A 13,193-nucleotide genomic window follows, 5' to 3' on the forward strand; every position below is an offset into this window, starting at 1 on the left:
TAGCTTGGCAAAAATTAGTATTTTCATTATATTTTTCAGCCTAATCATAAACTGACTATCCTTGATTTTCTATATATCTTTCATTTCCTATATCCTATATCCTTCTTCCTTGATTTCTCCTGTATGATTTGATAGGCTTATTCCAAAATATTTGATGCATTTTGTTGTTGTACTAAAGGGTATTTCTCTTTCTGTCAGTTTTCCTTTATTTCTTATAATTTCTTATATTCAAGTCTGACTGTCACCTTGCTCTGTATATTCTAGTGACTTCTGCTTGCTTATAGGATCAAATAAAAGCTCCTCTTATTTAAATATCTTGTTTTTGTTGCTGTTCACTCATTTCAGTTGTGCCCAACTCTTTGTGACCCCATATGGGATATTCTTGGCATAGACACCAGCTCATTTTACAGATGAGGAAAACAGGATTAAATAACATGCCCAGTGTCACACAGCTAATTTGAACTTGAGTTCTTGATTTGAATTTGAGTCTTCCTTACTCCAGGCATGGCATTCTATCCACTGTACTACCTAGCTATAGTTTTGTGCTACCTAGCTGCAGTTTAAATATAAGCTGTTTAAAAATAAGCTTCTCTTTTAAAATCCTTCACAACCTCACCCAAGCTTAGCTTCCCAGGATCATTTTACTTATTTCCCTCTATGGTCAAGCCAAATTGGGCTTCTTGCTTTTCCTCACACGTGATGTGTCATCTCCTGTATCTGTGCTTCTGCATGGCCCATCCTCCATGGCTAGAATGCACTTTCACCTCTTATCTATCTGCCTATTAGGATGCCTTGTTTCCTTTAAAGCTCTATTGAGACACCAGCATGATCCTGACCCCCCCTTCTTTCTTCTTGTATTCATTTTGCATATGATTTTAGATATATCTTATGAATACTTGTGGATAGATATATGTTGTTTCACCTAATACTGTTCACATTCCTTGAGGCTAGTTTTATATTTGTATCCCCAGAACAGTTTTTATTATTTAAAAAAAATTTTCAAATTAAATGTAAAAACAATTTTAAACTTTTGTTTTTAAATTTTTTGAGTTTCAAATTCTCTTATCTCCCTTCCTCTCCTACCCCCTCCCTGAGACGTGAGCCATATATATATGTATGTATCTATAGATTATACATCTGCAGCCATCCAAAACGTGTTTCTGTATAAGCCATGTTGCAAAAGAAAACAAAGAGCAACCCCTCTTCCCTCCAAAATTAAAAAAGTTTAAAAAAGGGGGGGGGCCATGCTTTGATCTGCATTCAGATTCCATCAGTTCTTTCTCTGGAGGTGGATAGCATTTTTCATCATAAATCCTTTGGAATTATCTCAGATCATTGTATTGCTGAGAATAGCTAAATCATTCACAATTGATCATAGTATGATATTTGCTGTTACTATGTATGATGTTCTCCTGATTCTTCTTACTTCACTTTGAATTAGTTCATGTAAGTCTTTCCAGGTTTTTTTTGGAAGCATCCTGTTTATTTCTTGTAGCACAATAGTATTCCATTACAATCATATACTGCAGCTTGTTCAGCCATTCTCTATTTGATAAGCATCATTTCAATTTCCAGTGCTTTGCACAGAAAGATATGTGTGTGTGTGTGTATTTTTCTTTTTGTACAAATTGGTCCTTTTCCCTTTTCACTGATCTCTTTGGGATACAGACCTTCTATTGGTATTGCTGAGTCAAAGGGTATGCATAGTTTTAGAGCTTTTTGGATATAGTTCCAGCTTATTCTCCAGGATGGTTGGAGAAATTCACAACTCCACCAGTAGTGTATGTACCTATTTTCCATATCCCCTCCAACATTTATCATTTTTCTGTAATATTAGCCTATCTGATAGGTGAGAAACAGTATCCCAGATTTGTTTTAATTTGCATTTTAATTTGCAATGTGATTTAGAGCATTTTTTATATGACTGTAATTAACTTTGATTTCTTCTGAAAACTGCCTGTTCATAACCTTTGACCATTTATCAATTGGAGAATGACACATATTCTTGGAAATTTGGCTCTGTTTTCTATGTTTGAAAAATGAGGTCTTTATCAGAGAAACTTGCTGTAAATTTTTTCCCCCAACTTCCTGCTTTCCCACTAATCTTGGCCGCATTGTTTTTGTTTATGTAAAAACTTTTTAATTTAGTGTAACCAAAATTATCCATTTTATATCCTATAATGCTCTTTGTTTCTTGTTTGGTTATAAGCTCTTTTCTTGTCCATATATTTGACAGATAAAATATTACATGCTTCCCTAATTTTTCCTGTTTTTTTATGCCATTTGTTTTTACCAGTTCTGGGAAATTTTATTTTCTAGAATATGATGCTCAGATTCTTTTCTCTTTTTTTCTGCTATGTCAGCAATCTTGCTATTACTGCATTTTAATCTTTTATCTAGGACTTGTGATTTGAATCTATGTATTTTCCAGTAATTTCCATAATTAATATTTTTGAGTTACTATTGAGAGTCTTATTGATTACTTCATTATGTTTTTTTAGATTTTCTTTTGCTTTTTTCTAATCTTTTAAAACATTTAACATTTTCTTCAATTTCTTCCTGTTATTTTAAGACTTTATTAACATTTTATAAAGCTCTTTTTTTTTTTTTTTAAAGCAATCGGGGTTAAGTAACTTGCTCAAGGTTACATGGCCAGTTATTATTTCTGGGTGTGGTGCTAAGTATCCGAGCCCAGATTTGATCCAGGTCATCCCGACACTGGAGCCGGTGCTCTTACTCGCTGAGCCACCTGGCCGCCCCTAAGCAATTGGGGTTAAGTAACTTGCTCAAGGTTACATGGCCAGGTGTTTCTGGGTGGGTGCTAAGTGTCTGAGCCCAGGATTCAATCTCCAGGTCTTCTCACCACTGGAGCCGGTGCTCTTACTCGCTGAGCCACCTGGCCGCCCCTAAAGCTCTTTTTTTTTGGCATTGATTTTTCTATCCCTTCTAATTCTTGGTTAATTACTTTGAATGAGTTTCTTAACCATTTGAGGTTATCCTTGAAGGAATCTGAAGCTGTTTTTTCTTCCAAATGATTACTTCTGATACTCTATCTGATTTTATAATTATGTTCCTTTCTTCTAGGTCCTCATACTTGTTTACATAGTTATTAGTTGAAATTTGAATTTTTATTCACTGCTAAATATACTAGGAACTCTAAAGGATACTTTTTAAAAAATACATTGAGTATGAGTATCTCACTTTATATAATCTGTGTTATCAGATAGCTGGGGTGTAGGTAAAATTTTTGTACATTAAATTATTCAAAATTACTAGAAGGAATCCTGTGATAAATCTTTTGAAATGCAAATTGTACCCACAAACTTATGTGTGGATTTTTGAGTACTAAAATGTGTTTAAACTAGGTCACACCTGTATATATTATATTGGTACAGATATAAATTGCCTCTAAATATAGGCAGACCTTCTAAATTGAGCTCTCTTAAAAAGGAAAAATATGCACACAGACATACCTTCAAAAGTAAATACTTTTGCACTCATTCCATTTTAGAGGATGGTGGTAGCTGGATCTTTAACTTCAGACTTTCTGGGGCTTAAGAGGAAGCTACTAGATAATGAGTTAATGTCAATTTCCTTTTCTGTGTTTCTACTGCCATTCTCCTCCCCACTCAATACATTTCCTGCTCTCTGCAAGTAGAATCTGTGAGACAAAGTACAAATTTATGGGACAGGAGCATTCGTAGGAATACTACTCAACTCATACTTCAACTTCATTGATGTGAGATATAAAGAATTGATAGGCTTTGAAAAGATCTGCTTCTTTTCTTTGATATTTTAGGAAAGTATATATGTAATCTCTCAGTAATCTGCCAAGCTTGATACTAAACACAATTATAGGCTGAATTTAATATACAAACCAGATTTGGTGAGGGGCAGTTAATATTGTGTGTATGTCTGTGTCTATGTCTGATTTCCCATTTCTCTCCAGTCAAGGATGTAATCAAGAAGAGTGACAGATAAATGAACTGTTCAACTAAGGATAAAGACATGTCTTTACATCTGAAAAAGTTTGATTGAACTGGAATGGGTAACTGCCATTTGCTGGCTAAAGATTGGTTACATCCTCATTGTACTCAAAAAACTAACTCTGCCACCCTTCCAGGGAAGGGACAGCAGCTGAGGGAGAATTGAGCTTCTGAAAGGGAATCATTTATCATCTCTTCCAGGAAGGAGAGGAGTTCTTTCATCTGCCATGGTATCCAACAGAACTGTTCACTCAGCAGGAGATGCCACATCCCTATCAGGGAGCAATACGGGGAGTAAAATAGTTCAAGGCAGGGATCAGACACATTTTCCAGGTAGAAATTGATACAGAGTAGTAGCATTCAGTTCAAGAATCAGCTTCAAAGATGGAGACATCCGCCAGTAGAGAAGAGAAGTGACCAAGGATTCAAAAGAAAATTAGCCCTGGCAGTTGAGAGTTGTAAAGAATTGTGAAGGGGGTGGGGTGGGGGGAGGAGTCAAGATGGTGGAGTAGAAACAGGACTAACGCGGGGCTCCGGCTTCCACCTCCCCCAATTCATGTAAAAGGGGACTCTGAACAAACTTTGTAGCTACAGAACACACATAATGACACAGAGAAGCTAACCTCCTTCTGAGGGCAGGCCGTCAAGAATCGGCCAGCGCAGCACACTGGGAGCCGACCACCAGCAGCTGTGGCAGTTTCCAGAATTATCAACACATACATGCTAAGGACAAAGTGAGAGGTCAGTATAGTGTGGACTTTAGGATCCAGTAGTTGGGAGTGCATCAGCCTTTGCCCTTGGGGTGAGAAGCCCCTGAGGAGCCACAGCCATGCAGCCACCCCCACACGGCAGCTTCAGCTTCTGTCCTGCAGAGTGTAGGGGGACAAAGTGACCAGTCTGAGGGGTAAACCTGCTTGGATCTGGATTGCAGTCTAGGGTGGAGGTCCTGGGGTGTGTGACCAGCTTGCCAGAGTGTGTGGAGGCTTCAAAGAGGGCACCCAACTAATACCTTCGGCAGCTGAGAAAACCCCAGCATTTGGGATGAAGCTCTCCTGTCTGGTGGCAGAGTCCTACTGTGGCAAAAAGCCCAGGGTTCAAGTGACTGAGTGGTGACATGAGCAGGCAAAGGAAGCAAAATAAACAGAGTACCCCAACTTTACACTCCTATTTTGGCGACAAAAAGGATCAAAGCATGGAACAGGAGGAAGACAGTGAAGTCAGAACTCCTGCACCAAAAGCTTCAAAGGAAAATACAAGCTGGTTACAGGCCATAGAGGACCTTAAGAAGCAAATAAGAGAAGTGGAGGAAAAATTGGGAAGAGAAATGAGAACGATGCAAGAAAATTATGAAATGAGGGTCAATAGCCTGACTGAGGAAAATAACACCTTAAAACATAGACTAACTCAAATGACAAAACAGGCTCAAAAAGGCAGTGAGGAGAAGAGTGCCTTAAAAAAGCCAAATTTGCCAGATGGAAAAAGAATCTCAAAAGCTCACTGAGGAGAATCATTCCTTCAGAATTAGATTGGAGCAAATGGAAGCTAGTGACTTTATGAGAAATCAAGATGCTGTTAAACAGATTCCAAATGAATGAGAAAATAAGAAGGTAATGTGAAATATCTCAATGGGAAAACCACTGACCTGGAAAATAGATCCAGGAGAGATAATTTTAAAATTATTGGTCTACCTGAAAGCCATGATCAAAGAAAGAACCTAGAAATCATCCTCCAAGAAATTCTCAAGGAAAATTGCCCTGATGTTTTAGAACCAGAGGACAAAATAGAGTTTGAAAGAATCCACCAATCACCTCCTGAAAAAGATCCCAAAAAGAAAACTCCTAGGAATATTACAGCCATGTTCTGGAATTCCCAGATCAAGGAGAGAATATTACAAGCAGCCAGGAAGAAACAATTTGAGTATTGTGCAAACACAATCAGGATAACACAGGATCTGGCAGCTTCTACACTGAGGGATCGAAGGGCTTGGAATATGATACTCTGGAGAGCAAAGGAGCTGGGATTAAAACCAAGAATCACCTACCCAGCAAAACTGAGTATCATGTTTCAGGGGAAAATATGGTCATTCAGTAGAATAGAGGATTTTCAGGTATTCTTGATGAAAAAAACAGTTGAATAGAAAATTTGACATTCAGATATAAGAAGCAAGAGAAGCTTGAGAAGGTAAACAGGGAAAAGAAATCATAATGAACTTATCAAAGTTGAACATTCCTACATAGAAAAACGATAATTGTAACTGATGAAACTTTTTCTCAGTATAAAAATAGTTGAAGAGAATAGAAAAAAAAATATATGTCTATATTTGAGGGTATATGGGCATGTGAATGTGTGTATACATAGAGGGCACAGGACCAATTTAATAGGAAGGTATAATACAAGGTGAAATTAAGAGGTGAGAGAGGAATGTAATGAGAGGAGATGGGGAGAGACAGAATGGGGTAAACTATCTCGTATAGAAGAGGCAAGGGAAAATGGTTACAATGGAGGGGAAGGACAGGAAGGCAAAAAGGCAAAACCTTATTCTCATTGAATTTGGCTCAGGGAGGGAATGACATACACACTAAATAGGGTATCTTACCCTACAAGAGAGTGGGGGGGAAGGGGGTAAGAGGGGGGATGATGGCAGGGAGGGCAGACTGGGGGAGGGGGAGGGAAGTTGGAAGCATCCACTCTTTTTTTTTTTCAAAGCAATTGGGGTTAAGTAACTTGCTCAAGGTTACATCACCAGTTATTTTTGTGTGGGTGCTGAGTATCTGAGGCCGGAACCAATCCCAGGTCTCCCAACGCCAGGGCCGATGTTCTTACTCACTGCGCCACCTGGCCGCCCCAGAAGCATCCACTCTTGAAAAGGGACAGGATCAAAGTAGAGAATAGAACAAGTGGGAGGTGGGATAGGAGGGAGGGAAATATAGCTAGTCTTTTACAATATATCTACTCTGGTAATGTTTTGCATAGCTACACATGTACAACCTAGACTGAATTGCTTATCTTCCCAGTAAGGGTGGGTGACAAGGGAGGAAGGGAGTGAATCTGGAATTCAAAGTTTTAAAATCAAATGTTAAAAAATATATATATACATATACATATATATATATATATATATATATATATACTATTATTAATACTATTTTACATGTAATTGGGAAATAAGATATACAGGCATTTGGGCATAGAGATCCACCATGCCCTCCTGGAAGAGTTGAAGGGGGTATGGGAGAAGATATGGGAGAGAGCAGATTGGAGGAGGGGATATCCTTTGGGACCGCTATTTTGGGGTGGTGGATAGGGGGAAAAATTTGTAACTCAAAATCTTGCAGAAATGAATGATTCAAACCAGAAGTTAATAAAGCATTTGAAAAAAAAAATTGTGAAGGCTTTGCAGATGCCACCACTGGGGGGGTCATCATCTTGGTTCCTTCTACTGGACACTGTTCCCTACCACCTCTTCCTCTGCTCAGCCAGACATCTGTAACCATGGCCAACTCCAATGTGTACTTGACCATCGCCATCAATAATGAGCTCCTGGGCCAGACTACTTTCAAACTCTTTGCTCAACAGCAAAAAACTTACGTGCTTTGACCACTGGAGAGAGGGAATTTATTTATAAGGGATCTTTCTGGCTATAAATAATTTCATACCCTTTGGCCCAGCAATACCATTTCTAGGGTTGTATCCCAAAGAGGTCATAGAAGTGGGAGGAAGACCCATATGTACAAAAATATTTATAGCAGCTCTTTGTGGTGGCAAAGAATTGGAAATTAAAGGGGTGCCCATCAATTGGGGAATGGCTAAACAAGTTGTGGTATATGAATGTAATGGAATGCTATTGTGCTATAAGAAACAAGGAGCAGATGGACTTCATATTTACCTGGAGAGGCTCATACAAACTGATGCTGAGTGAGAAGAGTAGAACCAAGAGAAATTTGCACACAAAGACACAATGTATGTTTGACGACCAACTTTGATAGACTGGACTCTTCTCAGCAATGCAAACCCCAAAAGACTCATGATGGAGAGAGATGTCTACATCTAGAGAAAGAACTGAGTTTGAATCCAGATTGAAGCAAACTACCTGATCTTTTTCTTTTTCTTGTTTGGTTTTGTTTCCTCTTTCCCATTGTTCATTCCATCTTATACAATCCTTTTTTATAACCTGAAAAAAAAGGGATCCTTCTTCCACAGAATCGTTCTTGGGTTCATGTTCCAGGGTGGTGACTTTACATGCCATAGTGGCACTGGTGGCAAGTCCCATGTATGGGGAGAAATTTACTGATGAGAACTTCATCCTGAAGCATACTGGTCCTGGTGTCTTGTCCATGGCAAATGCTGGACCCAACACATATGACTCCCAGTTTTTCATCTGTAGTGCTAAGACTTATCACTTGGATGGCAAACATGTGGTCTTTGGCCAGGTAAAAGAAGGCATGAACATTGTGGCAGCCGTGGAGCGTTTCGGTTCTAAGGACAGCAAGATCAGAAAGAAGATTCCTATTGCTGACTGTGGGCAAGTCTCATAAGTTTTTTTGTTTTGTTTTTTTTGTCTTAACCATTAAACCATTCCTCTGTAGCTGAAGAGTGTGCCCCTGAACCCCATCTACTCTTACACCCTGTAATTCTTGTGCACTCACTTGCTGCAGTTCTCTTTGGATTTCATTTCCTTTTTCCTTCCACAAATCTGCTTGTCCACTAGACAACAGAGTTAAGTTTATGATTATGAAATAAAAACTAAACTACAAAACAAACAAAAAGAATTGTGAAGAGAAACAAACTCTACCTAGTTGAGTGACCTGCCAGCAGAGATCCTGTGTCCAAGAGGGAACAACATGAGAACTCCATGAGAAATGAAGGCATCTGTAGTACCAGAAATAAGAGTTGCCTTGGCCAGACATGTTCCCTACATATGTGCCTCAGTGTCTTTTTATTCTTAAGTTTAGGTTCACTCTTCCCATGTGTAAGGTGCATCTTTGTGGGAAAGTGCATGGCAAAGTTCATGAATATATTATTTTTGTAGCTACCATTCTTACTATGTCATGTTAAAAAATGCTTTTGAGCTCCTTTTGTCCATTGGCCAACTTTTGTAGGTATATACCATAATATACCTTTAAATCTGTAAGAGTATTTGTCTTCTGGGGTCTCAAACCATGATTTCAGTTGGAAAAGATAGGTCAAGTGGCTCACTTGTGTGTGTATGTGTGTGTGTGTGTGATAAACAAATAATTTTCCCTTATTGAAATGTTACTTTTGGCTTCCCTGAAATTTTCTTGGTCCGCATTCTGACTATAAAGTAAGGCATTTGTGATAGATAAAGGCTATGCTGTTCTTTATGTTTATATTTTCCACCAAAACAAAACAAATTATTGTTATAAACAATGCCTTTATCTAACCCCTTGGAATCAAAGTCATTTCATATTTGCCGCTTGAAACCTCTGTCTCTCTTCAGAGTTATTCTCAAGTACCACCTCCTATAAGAGGCCCTATAGGATTACAAAGAAAACCAATTATATTGAAATATAGTTATCAAAATATTAGATAAAAACAAGTTCATAGATCCCAGGTTAAGAATACTTTCCCAACCATTCCCAAATAAATAAATGATCAAAGGATATGAACAGTTTTTAAAAGAAGAAATCCAAGTTATTAATAACAAAAAGCAGCAGATTACTAATAACTAAAGATTGAAAATTAAAGCAACTTTGATGTTTTTAACTAACATATATCAGACTGGCAAAGGTGACAAGAGAGGAAAATAATAAATGTTGGAGGGAATGGTAGAAAATAAATATACTAATACAGTTGGCAGAGCTGTGAATTGGTCCACCCATTTCTATATATTACTAAAAAAGCCCAACAGCAAGAGATAGGAAAGAAATTCATTAAAGGAACAGTAGACAATATAAAATATTTGTCTACCTGCCAAGACAAACCCAGGAACTACATGAACACAATTTCAAAACACTTTTCACACAAATAAGTCAGATCTAAATAATTGGAAAAACAGTTGCTCATGGGTAGGGTGAGCTAATTTAATAAAAATGACAATTCTACCTAAATTAATTTACTTATTTAATGCCATACCAATCAAACTACCAAAAATTATTTTATATAACTAGAAAAATATAATAAAATTCATCTAAAAGAACAAAAGGTCTGGAATATCAAGAGAATTAATTAAAAGAAATGGAAGGGAAGATGTCCTAGCCATACCAGATCTAAAATTGTATTATAAAGTAGCAATCATCAAAACTACTTTGTTAATAGCTAAGAAATAGAGTGGTGGATCAGTACAGTTGATTAGGTACACAAGACACTGTAGTCAATGACTATAGTAATCCACTTTTTGATAAACCCAAAGACTCTACCTTCTGGTATAAGAACTTATTATTTGACAAAAACTGCTGGGAAAACTGAAAAAAATAGTATGGCAGAAACCAGGCATAGACCAACATCTTACAATGTATACCAAAATAAAATCAAAATGGGTGCGTGATTTAGACGTAAAGGGTGATCTACAAACAAATTAGGAGAGCAAGGAATAGTTTACCTCAGATATATGGAGAAGGGAACAATTTATTACCAAACAAGAGAACATTATTAAATGCAAAATGGATCATTTTAAGTACAGTAAATTGAAAAGCTTTTGCACAAAGCCAATGCAGCCAAGATTAGAAAGGAAGCAGAAAGCTGGGAAACAATTTTTATAGCTAGTGTCTCTGATAAAGGCCTCATTTCCAAAATATATAGAGAACTGAATCAGATTTTTAAGAATACAATTCATTCCCCAGTTGATAAATGGCCAAAAGATAATGAACAGGCAATTTTCAGATGAAGAAATTAAAGCTATCTATAGTTATATGAAAAAATGCTCTAAATCAGTATTGATTAGAGAAATACAAATTAAAACAACCTGAGGCACCACATCACACCTATCAAATTGACTAACATGACAACAGGAAAATGACAAATGTTGGAGAAGATGTGGAAAAATTGAAACACTAATGCATTGTTGGTGGAGTTGTGAACTGATCCAACCATTCTGGAGAACAATTTGGAACTATTCCCAAAGGTCTATAAAACTGTGCATACCCTTTAAATCAGCAATACTACTTCTAGATCTGGAGATCATAAAAATAGGAAAAGGATCCTCATGTACAAAAATATTTATAGCAGCTCTTTTTGTGGTGGCCAAGAATTAGAAGTTGAGGGGATGCTCATCAATTGGGGAATGGCTGAAGAAGATGTGGTATATGAATGGAATGAAATACTGTTGTTGCATAAGAAATGATGAGCAGGTGGACTTCAGAAAAACCTCGAAAGACTTATATGAACTAATGCTGAGTGAGGAGAGCAGATCTAGGACAACATTATATTCAGTAACAGTCAGTGTACGATGACTGACTGACTTAGTTCTCAGCAATGTGAGGATCTAAGAATTTCCAAAGACTCATGATGGAAAATGCTATCCACATCCAGAGAAAACTCTATGGAGTCTGAATGCAGAGCAAAGTATGCAATTTTTCCATTGTTGTTTTCTTATGGTTTTTTCCCCTTGGTTCTAATTCTTTTTTACATGACTATTGTGGAAATATATTTAATATGATGGTGCACATGTGGCATATATCAGATTGGACATGCAGTCTTGGGGGGGAGGGAGAAAGAGAGGGAAAACATTTAAAATTCAAAATCCTATAAAAGTGAATGTTGAAAACTAAAAATAAATATTTTTTTAAAATAAAATGTGAGGGGTGTGTGTATGTGTATGTGTGTATACACACCATTTTTTCCTATTCATTTCAGTTCATTTGGTAATACAGGTTTTTCTAAATGAATAATTATATAGTAGATCAGCATCCATGTTAGTGAAAGAAAAGGGAGAAAACCCACCAAAGCCTTATGTCCAAGATGAGATTTATTAAAGGCTGTTGTTTTCAGTTGCTGGATATGGGAGCAGTGCGGTGATGAAGTCATCTAAGTCTGTATCCAGTTTGGATGGAGCAACAGCACTCAGTGTGTTGGGAAAGTTCCTTTGCTTTGGTTGGGGCTTAGGGGTGAGATCCAAGGTGGCTACAGTGGGTGGAAAAAAGATATTATCTGTTACCTTTGTTTCCCAATGTACATTTTGGCATTTTTGAGCACTGTAATTAATAGAGTTTCCTTCTGCTTATTTTCTAAAATGAATCAAATTTTTCTTCTTAGGAGATTTTGTTACTGAATTCTTTAAAATTTGCCGTCGGAAGGAATCAACAGATGAAATTCTTGGAAGATCCACATTTGAAGAAGAAGGGAGAGGTACCTAATTTTAAATTAGTTAAATTCAAGCTTCTATTTTTTTTTCTTTTTTTTTTTAAATTTTTGGAGGGCAGCTAAGTGACTCATACAAGGTCATACATCTAGTTTTGTGTTAAGTGTCTAAGGCCGGATTTGAACTTGCATCCTCCTGACTCCAGGGTCAGTGCTCTGTCTCCTATGTTTTTCTTTAAGAAATTTTGATACCTTAGCTTTTCATCTCATTTTTTTTTTTGGAGGAGGGATGGCAGAACAATTGAGGTTCAGTGACTTGCCCAACGTCGCAAAACTAGTAAGTGTTAAGTGTCGGGGGTCGGATTTTAACTCAGGTCCTCTTGACTCCAGGGCTGGTGCTCTATTCACTGCACCACCTAGCCGCCCCTCATCTAATTTTTTTTAATATATTTGGAAAAGTAACATTCAGTGGAATGAAAGCAGCCAGTTTTGACAGGATTATTATACTAGAAGATGAAGGAAATGCCACCAACATATAATATACCTGAATTCTAGCAAAGCCTTTTTAAATATCTTCCATAGCAGTTATATGAACAAGTTGGGAGATAGAGATTGAATAGTATAATAATTGGGTGATTCAGAACTAGTTCAAATCCAAGGAGTTGAATAATGAACCAATTTCAGTATCAGACATTCTCCTTACTAACTGGGGAATGGCTGAATAAGTTATAGTATATGAACTTGAGCCTACCATGTTATTGAAACTTGTCCTTCAAGATTAGTAATAATCTCTGAGCTGCAAAACCTTCCCTGTTCTTCCTTGACCTCCAGAGCTTTTGAAACTTGTCAGCCACCACCTCCTCACTTGGCTTCTACAATATTGCTCAGCCTTGGTAGTAGTTTTTATCTGGCTATTTCCTCTCAGTCTCCTCTGCTGGTTCATCATCTGTC

General features: G+C 37.3%; 1 protein-coding gene across 1 annotated transcript in view; it reads left to right on the plus strand.

Annotated features, from left to right (window-relative positions):
• The window catches only part of RAB3GAP1 (RAB3 GTPase activating protein catalytic subunit 1), a 99,771-nt gene that overhangs the window by 60,333 nt on the left and 26,245 nt on the right, over positions 1-13,193 (plus strand). Inside the window, exon 12 of the mRNA XM_069067821.1 lies at positions 12,198-12,290. Within this exon, the coding sequence (XP_068923922.1) occupies positions 12,198-12,290 (93 nt within the window). The remainder of the gene's footprint in view (positions 1-12,197; positions 12,291-13,193) is intronic.

This window comes from Petaurus breviceps, unplaced genomic scaffold (assembly GCF_028583685.1).
Source record: "Petaurus breviceps papuanus isolate PSGF00001 unplaced genomic scaffold, PetGlider_PUasm1.0 90752, whole genome shotgun sequence".
In the NCBI taxonomy this organism is placed as follows: Eukaryota; Metazoa; Chordata; class Mammalia; order Diprotodontia; family Petauridae; genus Petaurus; species Petaurus breviceps.